The 16,712-nt window shown below is 40.5% G+C and overlaps 1 protein-coding gene across 1 annotated transcript in view; it reads left to right on the top strand.

Annotated features, from left to right (window-relative positions):
• mdfic (MyoD family inhibitor domain containing) overlaps positions 1-13,502 on the top strand; it is a 31,987-nt gene extending 18,485 nt beyond the window's left edge. Inside the window, exons 4-5 of the mRNA XM_087787766.1 lie at positions 2,814-3,170; positions 11,872-13,502. Coding sequence (XP_087643892.1) covers positions 2,814-3,170; positions 11,872-12,122 — 608 coding nt within the window. The 3' untranslated portion in view covers positions 12,123-13,502. The remainder of the gene's footprint in view (positions 1-2,813; positions 3,171-11,871) is intronic.
• Positions 13,503-16,712: the final 3,210 nt, after the last annotated feature.

Here is a 16,712-nt window from a genome sequence, read left to right as displayed (position 1 = left end):
GACGTTGCTCTTCAGAATTGATGGACTTTGTGGGCTCTCAAATAACAATTTAAACTGGATGAAATTAAAAGTTAAAGTTGCACAGTAGGTTAGGTTGTTTGTCTTTATGAGTTTATGTGTCAGTTTGCAATTCAGAAAATATGTTTAATCACTTTTGGGATCATTAAAATACCTTTTGAACGGAATTCTTAAAAAAAATAAAAATAACCTGTGTTTAATAGTTTACATAAAAGGTCCCATATTTAATTTTAGTTGAATTTTAAATGGCAATATTTGAATCATACAGATGTTAATCTAAGCTTTCTGTGCTGGACGTGAACTTCAGGTATCTTAACTGCAGAAGGTGATCAAGACAATGGCTACGCTAGTTGGTTCTTACTTAGTTGCTGTCGGTTTTATACTTTAAGTGATTAAAGCAATGATTTTGATAAGGAGTTGTTTTCATAAGACACAAGGATCAGTGTTGAAGTGTTTTGGTACGAGGTGGATCATAACAGCAACATTGTTTCTGCAATGATGGATTTCAGCCCTCTTCATGTTAGTCCATAACTGAATCCTGGTGGTCTTGTTTTAGCGCATAGCAAATGGAATCTCTAATTCTAAAGTGTGTACTTGTTTTGTTGGAGGTGAAGTGAGTGTATAGGAAACTGATGTGTTCCATTAATTGCTCTGTTTCACTGCAGGAGTCCTGGGGTGATGTTCTAAAGTCAGATCCCACACTTGTTCGCTGAAAAACTGTCTGCAGAAAAACAAATCTGTCGAAATGCTTTTTAGAGGTTTGCTGGTTATTTACCATGGGGGAGTGAATGATTCCATTTTAACAGGGATGAGTAAGAGTCAGAGTTTCCTTTGGGCCCTGTTGATGTCCGATTGAGTTTTCCAGATTTACTCACACAAAATCCACTTAGACTTATAAAAGTCACACAGTAGAGATAAGAAAGTTTTGTGTTTTTACAGAAACTGACACATGCATTATTTAGTCTTTAACCTTTCTATTATTACATTTTTAAGTTTCATTCGTTTTTCATCATTTTGTCTTTCTCCCAGACAGCAGACTTAACTTATGGCGATTTTGTTAGCTCCATCAAGCAGAACCTTTGTCTCACTGGAGCCCTTCGTAGCACAATGGAATAAAGACAAGGTCCTTTAGGTCCAACACTATGGTTCTTTGGAGTTCACTAGGTTAAAGTAGAACATCTTCTCAACAAGGTTAAGCCAGCTTCGGTGGTTTGGGCTTCTGGATTTCATCATATATTCTGGAAGCCACTTTAGTGGTCTATCTTACTTTGAGGAAGTCACAGGGCAGATCTTAGACATACCGAAGTGATAAGGTCCCTCACTTGACCTGGGAACATCTTGGTAGAAGAGTGGAAGCAGGTTTTCTACAGAGAGTGACGTCTGGCATGTTGAAAAATGTCAATAAACAAAGAGTAAATAGCTAATGAAATATTGACACAATCATAGAAGAGAAATTGTCAAGATTGTATCAAACATTTCTTAGTGTTTTGTTGTGCACTGCCTGGAAGAGAGATCCGGTGCGTCCATGGATAGTGGCAGGTGGTGTTCCAACGGAGAACATGGACTGCTGCTCCACATGTGCGGCCAACTACAAGCCTTTGTTCAGAGATGCAGAAATTGTTAATGGCCGGCCTGTTAAGGTGTTAATACTACCTGTATGGAAAGAAAGAGTATCGAGTCAAAGTTAAACTGCAATGAATAATTCAGAAAGGCCCGGGCGTGCTCTCACTTTGATGTGCATGGAAGAAAAACTCCCGGTAGAGCTGAATGTGCAGGAAAATGCCACATCCTCATCCCTCTTGTTCATCAGTCAGGTCGTCGTCTCCTGACTTTCCGCGACTGTCACACACTCGACGAGGACATCTCGGAGCGTTTTTTTGCAGGAGCGCAGATCATTACGCCTGCAGACGGCAGCTATTTTGTATACGCGCGCTATCACACACATTCATCTCGCGTCGCGTTTTAACTCACCCGAGTCTTGACAACGACTGTCAGCGTTTCTGATCCGGCGTTTCTATCTCTCCGCTCATCTCCAGTTGAAGTGTTTGCCATGTGATCAATATGGCGTGGGGAGGATTTGCAGAGAATTATTTCAAGATCGCAGGTTCATAACATCACATCTCGACATTGAAAAAGTGAAGACTGCTGACAAAAGTTCTTCTTCAGTCCAAATAAGTTGCAGGTTTACAGAGCTCCGTCATGTACCGAAGAAAAAGTTTAGTTCACTTTGAAATCGACACTTATCAACACCAAAGATTGTCTTTCCACGTCACCTGGCTCACAAACTTCACTTGACTGTTGAAACTCATGTTCTGATTTAAAACATCCATTTAACTCATTAAACTCTCTTTATTTCTCTTTGTTCTTGTTCTTGTTTTATTTTGATTTATGTTTTATGAAAAATTGCTGTATTTTCTGTGGCTATTGGAAAAAAAAATTTCCCGAAGGAGACCTCCTGAGGGATCAATAAAGTTTTACCTTTCCTTACCTTACCTTATTTAGCCTTCTGGTATTTAAAACGTTCTTTATCGTACACACACATGTATTGGCTATAAAGTCCTTCCACCCTTTCAATCATTCACAAAAAGGTGATGGTTAGTGTCATGTACTGTAAATAATGGTTTCTCACATTTTACCATTATCTTTTAAAGTCAAAGGTTTTCGGACTGTGAGGTTGTAACATTTTAAGTACTCATGTTGTAATGGACAAATGGTATAAGAGCAGAGAAAAACAACACCTTACCTTATGTTCATTATGAATAAGTTGTAATTTAACTCTTCTCTTCTCCCTCCAGCTCAACCCCGTTCCAACTCTCAGTCCTCGGACCTACAACTCCCAGTAAAAGACCAAAACGGAATTCGCCTAAATACCCCGGTCACACCAGGGTTAAGTAGCTCTAATGGAATCCACCCAGTCATTGGTGCAACTGGAACCACATGCACATGCAAGTGTGGCGCCTCAACTGTTCCAGTCTCCGATGTAACAGCGCCGGTTGCCTCCGCTACAGTGGAGCAGCCAAAGAAGCATCCGTCCACACCGGTGTCCCAGAGGATGCAGAGAAAGTTGAGGTCCAGCCTGTCGGTCAACAGCGACAGCAGCCGGCGCAGCAAAGGGAGCTCCACTGGCTCACAGAAACCTCCGCTGCCAGAGGGTGAGTGTGTGATCTCAGAAGCTGCCTGCTAACATGCTAACACACACTAATTGCTATCAAACTAATCTTTTCTGACCGTGCATTTACTGACTGCCAACTCAACTTACAAAACGCCACAAAACCTGAAGACACCTTCTAAAAACCGAGTTTACACAAAATCACATTTTCAATATAGTGACTATGTTTAAAATATATACATACCGTATATACTGTATATATACAGATATTTTAACATCCTTTAAAGTTTGAATGTCTCGATTATGTCATGCTGTCCTGGAGCGGTACAACTCCAAACTGGACAACAACAATGGATTGAGTCCTTCCAAGTGAACCAGTGACTTGTGTATTTTCTTGCAGAATATTTTCCTGATGTTAGAAATAAAGAGTGTCTTATTGTGTCAGGTCTCAGTGCTGCTGTGTATGTTCAGTGTTATGATCTGCAATCATGACACTGGAACGTTAACTTATTTGACTTATCTCAGAACCATGGGAACTAGGTTAAACCTGGTCAGAATTCTGAGGGACTCCTGCTATAGCTATGCTATATGTGGTCTTAGCCTGTGCTGTGGTTAACACTGACCTAAGGTGTCAGAAATTGAATAGTTGTTGACACATTGTTTTCAAGTTTAAAACAGGTGTATGAAATTATATCAGTGCCCTCAAAATATTGCTTTATAAATAAAACAGAATTGTGGAATTAAACATTTCAAAGTTCGTTTTTTATTAAAACAACAACATAATAAGAATGTATGTCATTGAATGCAATAATTAATAAAACATATATTAATGAATGATTATATTCATGAATTTGTATTTTGAAAGGTTGAATTATTCTATCAAACATCTGTATGAATACATTTAAATCATTTCAAATTCTGTGTTGTCAGTTAGCACTTTTATACCAATATTTTTATATTGAATTTCTGATTTTTAATTAGAAGGGAATACTGTATCAAACTCAATGTGATTTTCTTTTTGAAAATATTTTATTTTTAACTTAATATTCTGTTAAAATGGGTTTAAAATAAAGAAAAACCATTCCAGACAGTTTACTATTGAGTTGTCCTGCTGCTTGAGGAAAGAATTGAAGACAAAAAAAGAATTGTCAGATATCACATCTTGCTGTTATCCCCGAAAAATCTTATCAGAGCTTATTTCTATTTGATGTACATAGAAGTTGTGGAAAAGTCTCAGTGGAGATGGACAGGGATCTGCTCAGAACCTTCTCTGTAACAGCCCTCAAATATGGTGGTGAGTGAGAATCTGATGAACAGTAGTGAGAAGTGTGATCCCCTGATCTGCAGTGCAACAGAGAACACAACAAGAACTGCAGCTATTCTTGGAAGTAATACCTTCACATGATGTACGTCTGTTACCCTCTCTCACCTTTTTAATGACAAAGGTGTTTATCCTCCCCGTCAAATTCATGACAACCATCGCCTACTCCCGTGGGTTTTATTTTCCTTAAAAACAAGTTCATCAACAGCTCGACATGCAGGGAAGCCGTCACTTTGTCAGGTGAGAGGTCGAGGTGAGTCCAGTAATGAAGGCGGGCGGGTTGTGGTGGAGATAGGTGTGACCGGCTAACGAGGCCAGCGAGTGCAGGGTGCCTATTAAAAGTCGTGACCAGCCGTTGTCGGGCCCCTCACACCTTCGCTCGGGCCTCTCTGCATCAGCCTTCATCCCGTCAGTGCCGCCCCGGCCCTCATTAACAGGCCGCCTCCTGCTACTCAGCGCGCTGCTGTGTTTGTGGACATGCAGATGTTTCCTCTCGACGCCTGCAAGTCATGTATAATTCTGATTGAAGAGTTTAGCTCAATGTGAGCAGATGAATCTAATAATAGCCGCTGTGAGATGAAGGGATGAAGACGTTACAAGTTTGTCTTCATTATGGTGAATTCACACCCAATGCCACTTTGACGACACTACCTGTGCTACTGAGTGATTGCTAGCTTCTGACGACAGATAAAAGAGTATGTCACTCTTCTCTGGATAGGTCTTAAAAATTGCGGATTTAAGCATCAATAAAGTAAAAGTACACATAAAGCCTGCACCTCAAACTTGGACATTTTATTTCTTCTTTTTGTGCATCTCTTCATATGTCAATGATTAATCTGTGCTTTGATTTGTTTTTTGTGGCTGTTGTCAAAGTCAAGTATCGACAGGTGTGTGAGAAATGCATCGATGATGAGATCATGTAGCTAAAATGTGTTGCATCTCTCTCTCCCATTTAGTAGCATAATAGCTTGAGTGCCCCAATAGCAACTCTATACTATAAATATGTAAGGTAGATTCAAGGTGCATCTGATTTAATTTGTAGATTCAATTTGCAGGTGAATTCAGTATGCATCGGCTCTAGCCTTGTTTTGTATCGGCAAATGCAATGGTAACATAAATTTCCGAGGCACCCTAAAAGCACCAACGCGAGACAAAAAACTTGAACAAAGATGGATGCGCGAACATCAAATTTTAACTTGACATCAGGCCATATTCAAACAATGCCGTGGATCTATCAAATATGTTGGCAGCACGACTAACAGTGTATCGAGATGCTAATCGAATTGGCCTTAGTTGTGGAGATATATATCCATAATCTATTTTTATAAACTGGACCATGTCTGTTACATTAACCAGCAGAAGTCCTTATCCACTTCAGGAAGGTTCACTCCAGTCCTCAACTTGCAGAAGATCACTAACTTCCTTGATTCTCTCCTGACGTTTGGAAGAGTTCTTGTTCTTCTAGCGGTTTGAACTCATTTCTCAGATAAATACAAACCACAAGTCTGTCATCGACTTTGAACAGGAATGTCACAAAAGGTGTATGTATCAGTAGACTCCATGGATTTGATCTCCGAAAACAACGAAAAAAATTGTACAACTATCATGTAACACATTAAGATGACTGTAGAAAAGGATGATCATAAAATGGAAGAAAAAATGTGAATTTTCTTAGTCTTTATCTTAATTTCTGGGAGTGTGTGTCCTCCAATGCTCAGCTAAAGCAGCTGTGATGAACTCAGCCATCCATTACTATCTTAAGGGAATAGGCTTAAGATAATGCATTGATTAATTTTCATTTGGATGTTCTGATTCGTTAAGTTTCAACAGATTCTAATATTTGTTTTAAGTTCCCATTTCTAAGTGTTTTTGTTTTCTCCGCCTGCTCATTCACCCCGAGGCCTTATGCTGTTTAGTCTCTGTATGTGGGCGTTTACCCGCGGGTGAGGATGAGAGCCAGAGATGATGTTCTTAAAAAATTGATAAAAAGTCATGTCGAGATATAAACGAGGAGGAGGAGGCGGCGTCAGATCTTTATTTGATGACGCGCTGCTTGAAATATGCATTAGCTGGAGGTTGCAGCGAGCAAAACAACACATCCACAACACCTCGGCAGCAGAGACGCACACCAGAGATATTCCAAACACTTTTTTCCCTCCAACATCTTAATTGGCAAAGACCCAGAGAGGGAGCAAGCGAGCGGGTAGAGGAGGAGGACATAAAAACCAGCGGCAGCTCAACAAGTCTCTCTCATTATGGCTTTTGTGTTGCTTATTTGCAGACGCCAGCCCTCAGAATCAATATGCCTGCTCTCAAGTATTTATTTCCCCGCGGTAAAAAGCCAAGCTGTTGTGTTTGAATGTTTACATGGATTAACATAATCTGTTTGCCTGTGAAATTAGCCTCCTAAACAGCTCCCCGAACACGGGAAATAAAAAGGCGAGAGCCAGCTCAGGGGATCCTGCTCCTCCCCGTGTTTCTTGGCACGCGCTGCTGGCAGATCTGTGATAACACTTCTTATTTACTACTCCGCTTTTGTTTCTGCGTGTCATCCAGCTGCTGTTGGGCTTAATTGTGTGTAATCAAGATTTTCAAGCAGCTTAAGTCTCATTGATCTGACGCCAACCCTCCAGAGTTTTTGGGGGGCTGATTGTTGCGTAATAGCACAGAAGTCTGGCTTGGGTCCAGCTTCCTTTGCTAACAGTGACAACTCCAGTGAATCCATGTGGCGGGAAGGACCGGGTCAGCCAGGGATACCTCATCTGTCTTAGTCAGACCCTACTGCGCCATAACTGAAGTGCTTGAAGACATTTCTGCAGTTCCTCAGCGTTAACTATAACATTTAGCACAACTTTTTTACGATTTAGAAAAATATCAAGTGATTTTGCCCTCCCCGGGATTTAAGATATATTGTCCTCATGTGCAAAAAGCCCTGATCCTCATGACGTCACTTGCAGGAGATAATGATCCTTCAGCTTTCTTCTACTGACATTTAGCAAGATTAGATAGGACATCTTGTCCTCACGTCATCTTGTGAGTTGTCATAGAGCATCACAGCACATTAAGGTGATGTCGGTGACTCAATGGACACGACAATTTGTTGACACCTGACAGATTTGTTAATTACAGACATCCCTCGATGCTAGTTACAAATAAGCAAGAGGTTGTTCTGGTGCTGGAGATTTATTTTCTGCCCAGCCATTGAACATCTCAGACTCTGATCTTTACTTTACTTTTTGTCTTTCTTTTGAATACCCCTCGTCCCCCTCAACACTCGTCCATCTACGGCGGACTGGAGTCATCTCCGCTGGGGTTTCGGCTTTAGGTGTTTTGACTTTCTTCCCCGTCATACATTCCAAAGTGAGTGTCCCCCCGAGTCTGATCTGTCCGTCTTGAGGGCCACTGAGACCCGGTCTGATCAATCCTTCTGTTTATCTCTACGGCTCTCGCTGTCCGACTCTCGAATGTTTTGCACAGCTTGCTGCTCCGAGGCTCAGCCGGCTTGTTTTGTGTCATAGTGCCCCCCCACTCCCCTCCATCTTTCTTATGTTAGCTTTCCAGATGTCTCTGGGTATTTCCTCTGAGACCATCCGCGCAAACTGTGAGCTTCATCACAATAAAACATTGTCAGTGTGCTGCTCTGTCCGTCTGTTGGTTGGTTTCACTCCGTCTCTCTGTCTTCATGGAGATCTGCCTCGCGTCCAGCTCTCTTGTGTACAGCCTACGACCCCCCAGCACACACACACACACACACACACACTCTCCCCCCTGTCCTCCTCCTACACCTCCTCGCTGGCCTCTCTAAGATCCAGACTAATCGCTGGTGGTGAATTATACATCCAAGTGAATAGCTGAGAAGCTGGCCGCTGCCTAATGTGTTTTCCGGGTTCTGGCGGTCCAATGTTGCCGACGTGGGCCCAGTTTTTACCCTCTGGGTCCTTCAAAGTTTGTTCTGTGAACTTTGAGGTTTTGTTCTTACAGCTGTGGCCCGCGGAGCAGTTTGTAGCACCGCAAGCAGAACCTGCACTGTATGTGAAGACTGCTCCTGTGTGCTGCTGAGACTTCAGATCATCTGAATCATAATATCATTAGAATGTTAACTATGAATTAAAAACCATCATGTTCCAGGAGAATTTCATTGCTCATTTTTGTAAACGGCTGACGCCAAGGTGTAGAATCAGCTCCCTTTCCAAAACTACATTGGCTTTATTCAAATACTTTCAAAGCAATTTACTTTGTTGCATATATAGGAGTTACATTAAATGGTAAGTAAGTAAGTAAATGGACGTCAGAACTGGTCTGTGTGCATGTACAATGTTGATTAGTAAATATAAAATTGAAATTTTTATATTGACATTAAAAAAGAATCATTTGACAGCTATTGGAAAAAGATAGATAAACAGGAATAACTACTAATTCATGTTATTAACAAGTGACAATGGGTGAAATATGATGTTACAAATCAAATAGACGAAAAACTGACACCAATAAGATAAAATGAGCCAAAAATGTTAAGAAAGTATACAAGGTTAGCAATAAGGAAAATTTAGGATAATATTAACAATCAATAAAGGCCAGATTTTAAATGAAAGACAATATAATTATAAAGTCAAAGATTTAATGAAAACTCATCCATCATCATTTACCTTTATTTGTAGACAATATTGTGATTTTTAAATTCAGTGCTATTGTATAGATTAATATCAAAACATACAGAAGACACAAAAAAAACAAAAAAAAACATATTATAAAGATACGTTTATCTTAAAATAAAATGTAAACAATTTACTAAGAGATATTGCCTGGCCTTAAGGACCCCAATTTTGTCCACAATGTTGATGTAGATGTGGAAGTATTAATAGCTTTAATAGAGGAATCCATGAAAATATTTCCGATTTTCTTTTTTGTTTTTCTGAAAAATGTTTTAGAAGCAAATGAGAAATATGTATTAGTTAAATAAGATCATCATCTGTCTAGTACATTTTGGAGTCAATAAAGCGTATTATTAAGATATAACCTAAATTCATTACTGAGAAATGTAACAAGTTTTAGTAAGATCATGGACATGTTGAGTATAATGACATACATTTGGTGTTCAGTGTTGTGGTTAATGAGTTATGAAAATGATTACCAAAATATTGCATTCAAATATTTCAAAGAAATATGTGATGAAGACATTGTATTTAGAGTAGTTATGTAGAGGTGATTTTATTATTACGTGACATGCATTGGCCATTAGCTTTGTAGATTTTAGGAATGAAGACATGATAAACGATTTGTGCCCCAACTTCATGCTAAATTGAAGGACGATCCCTCAAACACTGTCTCGCCGCCTGACCTTATAGAGAACCATTCAAGGCATTTTAAAGTGAAACGCATTTGTTGATAGTTAACGTATATATGACTTTAAATTGTTCAATTTTATAACTATAAGCCTTTTACTCTTACCAACATGCACCATCCAAATCAATAAGTCAATATCATGCTACCTTTTTTTCGTGTCTAAATGTAAATATTGTTGACAAGTTAAGTAGTTTTACCCACGTCCAGATACAGCTGGTCTCTGAGTGCGACACGAGAGCGTCAGAGAGAAGGGGGATCGATAACTTGTGAAGCCCAAGTTTAAACATACAGTAACTCAAATGGTTGCTTTTGCCACCAAATATTCATCCCAGGCGAGTTCAGGTTTCAGTCGTTGTGATCCAAGTTGTAAAAGCTATGAGACCAGCTCATCAGAGGTCAACAGGTCAGATATGCAAAGTTTTACTTTAGGACCCAGCCGTCCAGGTGATATCCACGGTCTCAGGTGTTTGATGAAAGTGTTGAGTTTTGCAGCCGCCGCAAAGAGAGTTTGCCTGGTAGACATTTGAAAAGATGAATCTGTTTCCCGTCTCTGATATGGACGAATCCTTCAAACCATCTTCAGAAGACCCCCGCACGCTACCCCCCGCTCGTTTCAAGTTGAACATCTTGTTTGTATCACAGCTGGCTTCTGGTCAGCTCTGCGGCCCTGAACTGTGGAAAATAAGAAAGAAAAGCCTGTACTTTGATTAATCAAACATGAGCATACAGCGGACCCCCTGCTCCCCCTCCACCTCTATACCCCCTCTAACCCAATCAGCGGCGGCCGCCTCTGACGGCTGGAGACGGCCTGATGAAAGTTATGCAAATGCATCGTGTTTGTAATGCTATTTTTCTGCATCCGTCCACATCATGTCTGCTTAACGCTCAGAAGCAGCTGCGCGGCGCCGGTCGGCTTCAAACGCCGTTGACGGTCAGAGTGAGGTGGCGTCGCTGAGCGATATTTAGCCTGACTGACTGCTGATGCTCTCGCCGAGGCTGAGGCGTACACCCCTACAGCTCACTTCCTGCTCACCCACCAGCCTCTGCACGCATGGTGTCACATCAACAGACCTGTCTGTCGCTCAAACTCCCGAACGCTATCTGTTGCAGAGGTCGCCGTGTCACACCGATGGTGTCGTTTTGTAGTTTTTACTTTCTTGCTGTGGCGGGGAGTTTCTGTCACGTGCACGTCTGACAACCGCTCATCAAATAATTATTTGAATCAATGTTGAAGAGGTCGGAGCAGAACACATAAAATGATACACAAACACACACACATGCATACTGCTTATGTAGACTTAACTAAAAACACTGCTGGCTATGTAGTAACCGGACACACAATACATACCTACACACACAAAAAGTGTACACACATACACACATGTTAACACAAACTTACATGAACACATGCAAACATACACACACACATACAAACACGGATACGGATACACACACACACACATGCCTAAAAGCATTGTTTATTTCAGCACAATGTCATAGATATTAATTGGTTATTATCAAGGAAACATGGAAAATTTCTAGATATTAGTTCAAATGAAACTCTAAAGATATATTCCTATTATTATGATTATAAGATAATAAATACACCAAATTCTGATCAACAACGCATTGAAGAGAACAGTCTGCTAGAATTGAATTGTACATGTCAATATAAACAGATATTAAGTGTTTTATGTAATTACAGTATAAAAGTGGAATATATATATATATATATATATATATATATATATATATACTGTATACACAGCTAAAGCTTAGCAAGTAACCTTTCAAAGCTTGTGGTTCCATTCCTCTCCACCCGTGGATCAGGCTCACATCAGACTGACAAGCTGCTCATGTAACCTTCCAAATGAATGATCAAGAACTTTCATCCTCCTGGTGGCCGACTGACTTCTCTGATCTTCTGTGATCAGCACGTGCATGATGATGATCTCACACTAATCAAATCCGCCGTGGGGTTCGTCCTCGCTACCTCTTCTCCTGCTGCTAACACCGTCGGCTCACCTCTGAGATGTGATTTTGGACATGATTGTCAAGTGGTTGCTGTCGTTGCATCCAGACTGCTGCGTCCACTGCATCCTGGCCTGCCTCTTCTGCGAGTTCCTGACGCTGTGCAACATGGTGGTGACACAGGCGTCCTGCGGCACTTGCACCCCAGAGGCGTGCTGCTGCTGCTGCTGCGGCGAAGAGATGGGCGACGACTGCAACTGCCCCTGCGACATGGACTGTGGCATCATGGATGCCTGCTGCGAGTCATCCGACTGCCTGGAAATCTGTATGGAGTGCTGCGGAATCTGCTTCCCTACATAAGACAGGAAGCTGCAGATGTATATCAATGACCGTCCTTTTATTTTGATAGATGTGAAGTACCCACAACTGCTTGTGGTGTAGTTATCTTAAGTATTATTCAGTGTTTGTTCAGTATTCAGATCAGAACGTGTTTCATTTTGCTTGCTAACTAGCAACTATCTTAATGACAGTTTAGCATCTTGACAGTCCCACCCATCACTGAAGTGTGACTCTTTAGGACGGTAACGTTTTTCCAGGCTACTCCATATTTACCTAACTTCCAAAGACAGATCTGATAGTCAATCCCTAAAAAACAAACTTGAAGTATAATGTAAGTATAAGAGTTAAGTAAAAGTCACATAGTTACAATATTTTTTTCCTTAAAACACCCTCTTTGACTGCTTAGACTTTGTTAATATTAGTCTCACTCATCTTGAATCAGCACTTTTGGATTTAGTTGACATCCACGGTGCTTATGGTGTTGGTAGTGATGGACCAATCGATTGTGCTTTGATAGTTTGCTAGAGACATAAAATAGACTTAGCGATTTGAGGGTGGTTTTATGGTTTACTCAACAACGAAGCTTCCCAGTATTCAGGACCTTGGACAGCACTTCTGAAAAAAAAGTTTATGTTGAAAAAAATCAAGCTGAACACAATCATCATTTTAAAACAAAGAGCTACACTGACATTTACTCTGATTACTCTCACTTTCTTCTCTCTTTGTTTATCTTTAGCCTATGTACAACACTGTTACAAATGAACTGAACTACATTCCTAAAAAACACAACATTTTAAAATCTCAAGCTATTTTCCTTTATTATTGTTGGTAAACTTACCTGGAGACTCTAAGGGGCATCGGAAGAACTTCATCTCATTCCTGAGTCAACTGGAAGCAGCTCATGAATTTGACAATGTATATGATGGCTGAGATAAACTGCCACACAACGTGTTGCACAAAGTTCCTGCGATAACATTCCAAAGAAGTCATATGATGCCTACTCCCACTGACTGGAAGGAAAAAAGTGTAATGTCAAAAATAAAGTGGACCAAAGAACGTTTGGTAAATAAAATGTTGATAGTCTATTTTGATAAAGTTTTATATTTCCCCTTGTGTTTGTGTTATTAAAAGTAAGTCTAGTTCCAGAGATCTGCTAAGTTTCTGTTAGCAATAAACCTGCCTGCTAAACCAGCCAAAACACAGACTCTAACTTAAGAGGTTGAACTTAAAATGAAGTGAGGAAAGTGTCTGAAGTACTTTATATTCATAATGTGAAGATCTAAACATGTGGAACGTCTTCATCCTCTTTGTCTCTTGTTTGTCTTGATGCTCCTCTTTTCCATTGTACAATAGCATATGCAGATTGTTTTGTGAAATAATAAACAAATGACTCAACTGGAACACTCTGTTTTGGTTTCTTTACTTCTTTTGTTTAGCAATTTGACCCATGACTAATTCAAAGTCTACAGAGCTGAAGCCTTACTTAAAACAGCTGTCACCCATCTTTGTACACAGTTTGGTTTCCAAAATATAAAATATTGTCTCCTTAATATTTTATACATGCAACTGCCTTGTTTTGACATCTTCTGCCCTTTTGAACAGTCACGACCTTTAAGGCATCGTTAAAGTTTAACTCACTTTCTACTCACCCTAATGTTGACACGGAGAGTTTTTTGGGAGTTAAAGGGGGTCGTGCCAGGTTATAGTGAATATCCATAAGACAGTCGCAAACTGGATCACACCATAATTCTTTAAAATACCTTGGTACTGCTTGATCAAATCAGTCTATATTTTGAACCTGTTTGTAGTAGAGGCCAACAGTGTTTGTATAGTTCAAAGAGCTGACACAGCGGTAGCCTCTGCTAAAAAAAAAGCTTAAAATACTTAATTATTTCATTATTTTTGGAACAATTTCACATGTTGGGGATTCAATACAGGAGCGACATTAAAGACGAATATTAGTATCTATTTGTTGTTTGTTTCTTTTTGGATGAAGAAAAGTGAGCGACCCATGTAACCATGTAACAAATGGACAGGGATGACTTTTCCCAACCCTTTGAGAAAATAAAAATGAGTTAAGTTTTTATTTTTGAAATAGCCTTTTAAGTATTATTTCAATTATGCTCTTCTTTGCAACTTTGACCAGGTGTAAGACTTTTGTATTAATTTCAATCATGCCTCTTACTATTTCTGGGAGAAAAGCCAGTAACAAATGTTTTTATACTTCCAAAGTGCTGTTTCTAGTGATGGGTTGATGACGCCTTATGATACAGCATCAGCTGTTTGATGCTGTATCATGATGCAGAGCCTTCATTTTGAAAGGCCACTAGATGGCACTCTCAGCATTATTATATGTGGCTCTGATCTGCAAACTTAATGAAACCTGGCAAAAAACAGCTAATGCTGTATCTAGAGGCCTCATCAACACATTGCTAACTGCTTTAAAATAATTCTCTAAGCTTGTGTCCTAAAACAAGAAACACTATTATACACAAAACTCAACATATGAACAAACATATAGATTTTAAGACAATTTCTCAAATGTAAACAAAGTTAGTTCACAATAACAGCGGACATTTGAAGCTTTTGAGTATGAAACAACATATATTCAGGAAAAGCTGGGTTTAAACCCAGATTTCTGACACTCTGAGCCCTGGACATGAGTTTCTGTAATATTGCCAAAGAAATGCTGTGTTCCTAATAGAACTGTTATTGACATGTGTGGGCCTTCGTGAGGCTTGTCTATATATTAACCAAGTTATTTCTAACACATTTTATCTAATGGTAAGCAATCCCAGCTGACACCAACTGTAGTGTAGAAGATATAACTCACACTCAACCAGTTGGATAATCATAAGCTGGACGACTGAGAACCTTCATGGAGAGATGTAACTGTGTTTACTGGTGAATTGAACATACATTCTTTTTTATTGGTAAACCCTAGCCGATGCCAATTGTCCAGGAAAGAAACCAACAACGTCAGAACTTGATGAAATCCTTTTGTGAAATGCATCTTTGTTCACCTGATGCATCCAGGAGGTGGTGTTGCAGCAGGAACAAGAAAACATGAGCGTCGACAGTCTGTGGGGTCGTTAGGGAGCACAGACCTCCCGCCGGCTGGAACAGCAGTATGACCTTCTGTCGACACCACCCCCTGTTAACCCCTCAATTAACCTCCACAGCAGCCCCCCCACTGCTGGAGCAGAGTGGCGACCCCTCCGCACCCCCCCTCCCCTCCCTTTATTATCTATCATCACTTCTTTTTATCATTTTGTGCATGGCTGCACTAGCCGCAAGGAAATTACCATCTTATTTCACTAATGCGTTCCTGGAAGTGTCCAGAAAAATTCTCTCACTCGCTCAGAAAAATCAAGATAATAAAAAAGTGCAGGTGCGATGACCTTTTCTCTCCGTCTTCTCTTTCCCACTCCTGTAATCAATCCCCTTCTGAGCGCTCGCCGTGCGTCGGATTGTAGTGGCACAATTAACAGCAGCTCTATTGTTTCTGTTTGCCACAATCACCTCAAGGTCGTTTCTCCTTTTAATATTAAATCAATGCCGGCAACTCGCCGCTCCTTTCATCCCCGCCACACAATAAGGATCCGTTTCCCTCACTTGGAAGCGTTGGTTTGTCATATTTTATGGAAATCAGACGGGTGAATTGCTGGCTGATATAACCCGATTATAATTACACACCGTGCCTCTAATTAGAGAGGACATGAGGCGTGCACGAGAACGTGCGACACTTCTTTGTGCTCGCCATCTGTTTTTTATCCCTTCCCTCTTCATGTTACATCAATGCTTGTTTTTATAAGAGCTCCTGCATGTGCTTTTTCTCCGGCTCGCTGTCAGTCCTCCAGATCTATAATAACCGTCATTATCTCAGCTCAGGTGAATCATTTTGATATATTTATGATGCTGTCGCCGCGTCGTTACAGGTAATTACGGCAATAGAGTAACTGTCAGCGTGTCAGAGCGTCAGGGAAGTGCGAGCGTCGCCGCGTAACATCCGTGAGACTGATAATCCCTCAGGGAGGAGACAACAGCACAACACGACCGGAGCTGTTGTCGAGGAAGTCAGAGTCATTCATATCCATCCAAGTCTCCAGAGACGTATCGTCCTGCTTAAAGTTTTCTTCGTCCAAACCAGCTCCAGAAAGTCTCTGAATCAAGATGCTTTCTCTATGGAGTTTTGTCTGTGGAATTTTTGGACACTCTGGTTTTTGTCACACAAAAACATATATTAAATAATCTAAACTGTCAATCTTCTGTGCTTGCGGGATTGTGCTGTCTTTATGTGACTTATTACTGAATATGTCCAAAGTGTCAATCAAACCCTTTATTATCCGAGACAAACTTCAAGAGCAGTTGATGAATGTTGGATCAGAGAGTTTGTTCGACCCATGTGTACCCTTGTCACCAAACTCACAAAAAGACTTTCCCTGTCTGTTATATTGCAGGTCCACGTCTCCATCAGATCAGCGCTCTCACCCAAAACTCTTCAGGAGGGCGAAGGAAAGATGCCTGGAGTTCAGGTGACGTCACGTTCCATCAACACACTCAGGTATGGACCTCATCAGCTCCCTCGCTCATTCCGGGGTCATTACCCGG

Source organism: Callionymus lyra, chromosome 3 (genome assembly GCF_982586985.1).
Source record: "Callionymus lyra chromosome 3, fCalLyr1.hap1.1, whole genome shotgun sequence".
Lineage (NCBI taxonomy): Eukaryota > Metazoa > Chordata > Actinopteri > Syngnathiformes > Callionymidae > Callionymus > Callionymus lyra.
The sequence above is the reverse complement of the archived record's forward strand: the minus strand, read 5'-3'. Positions and strand labels throughout refer to the sequence as shown.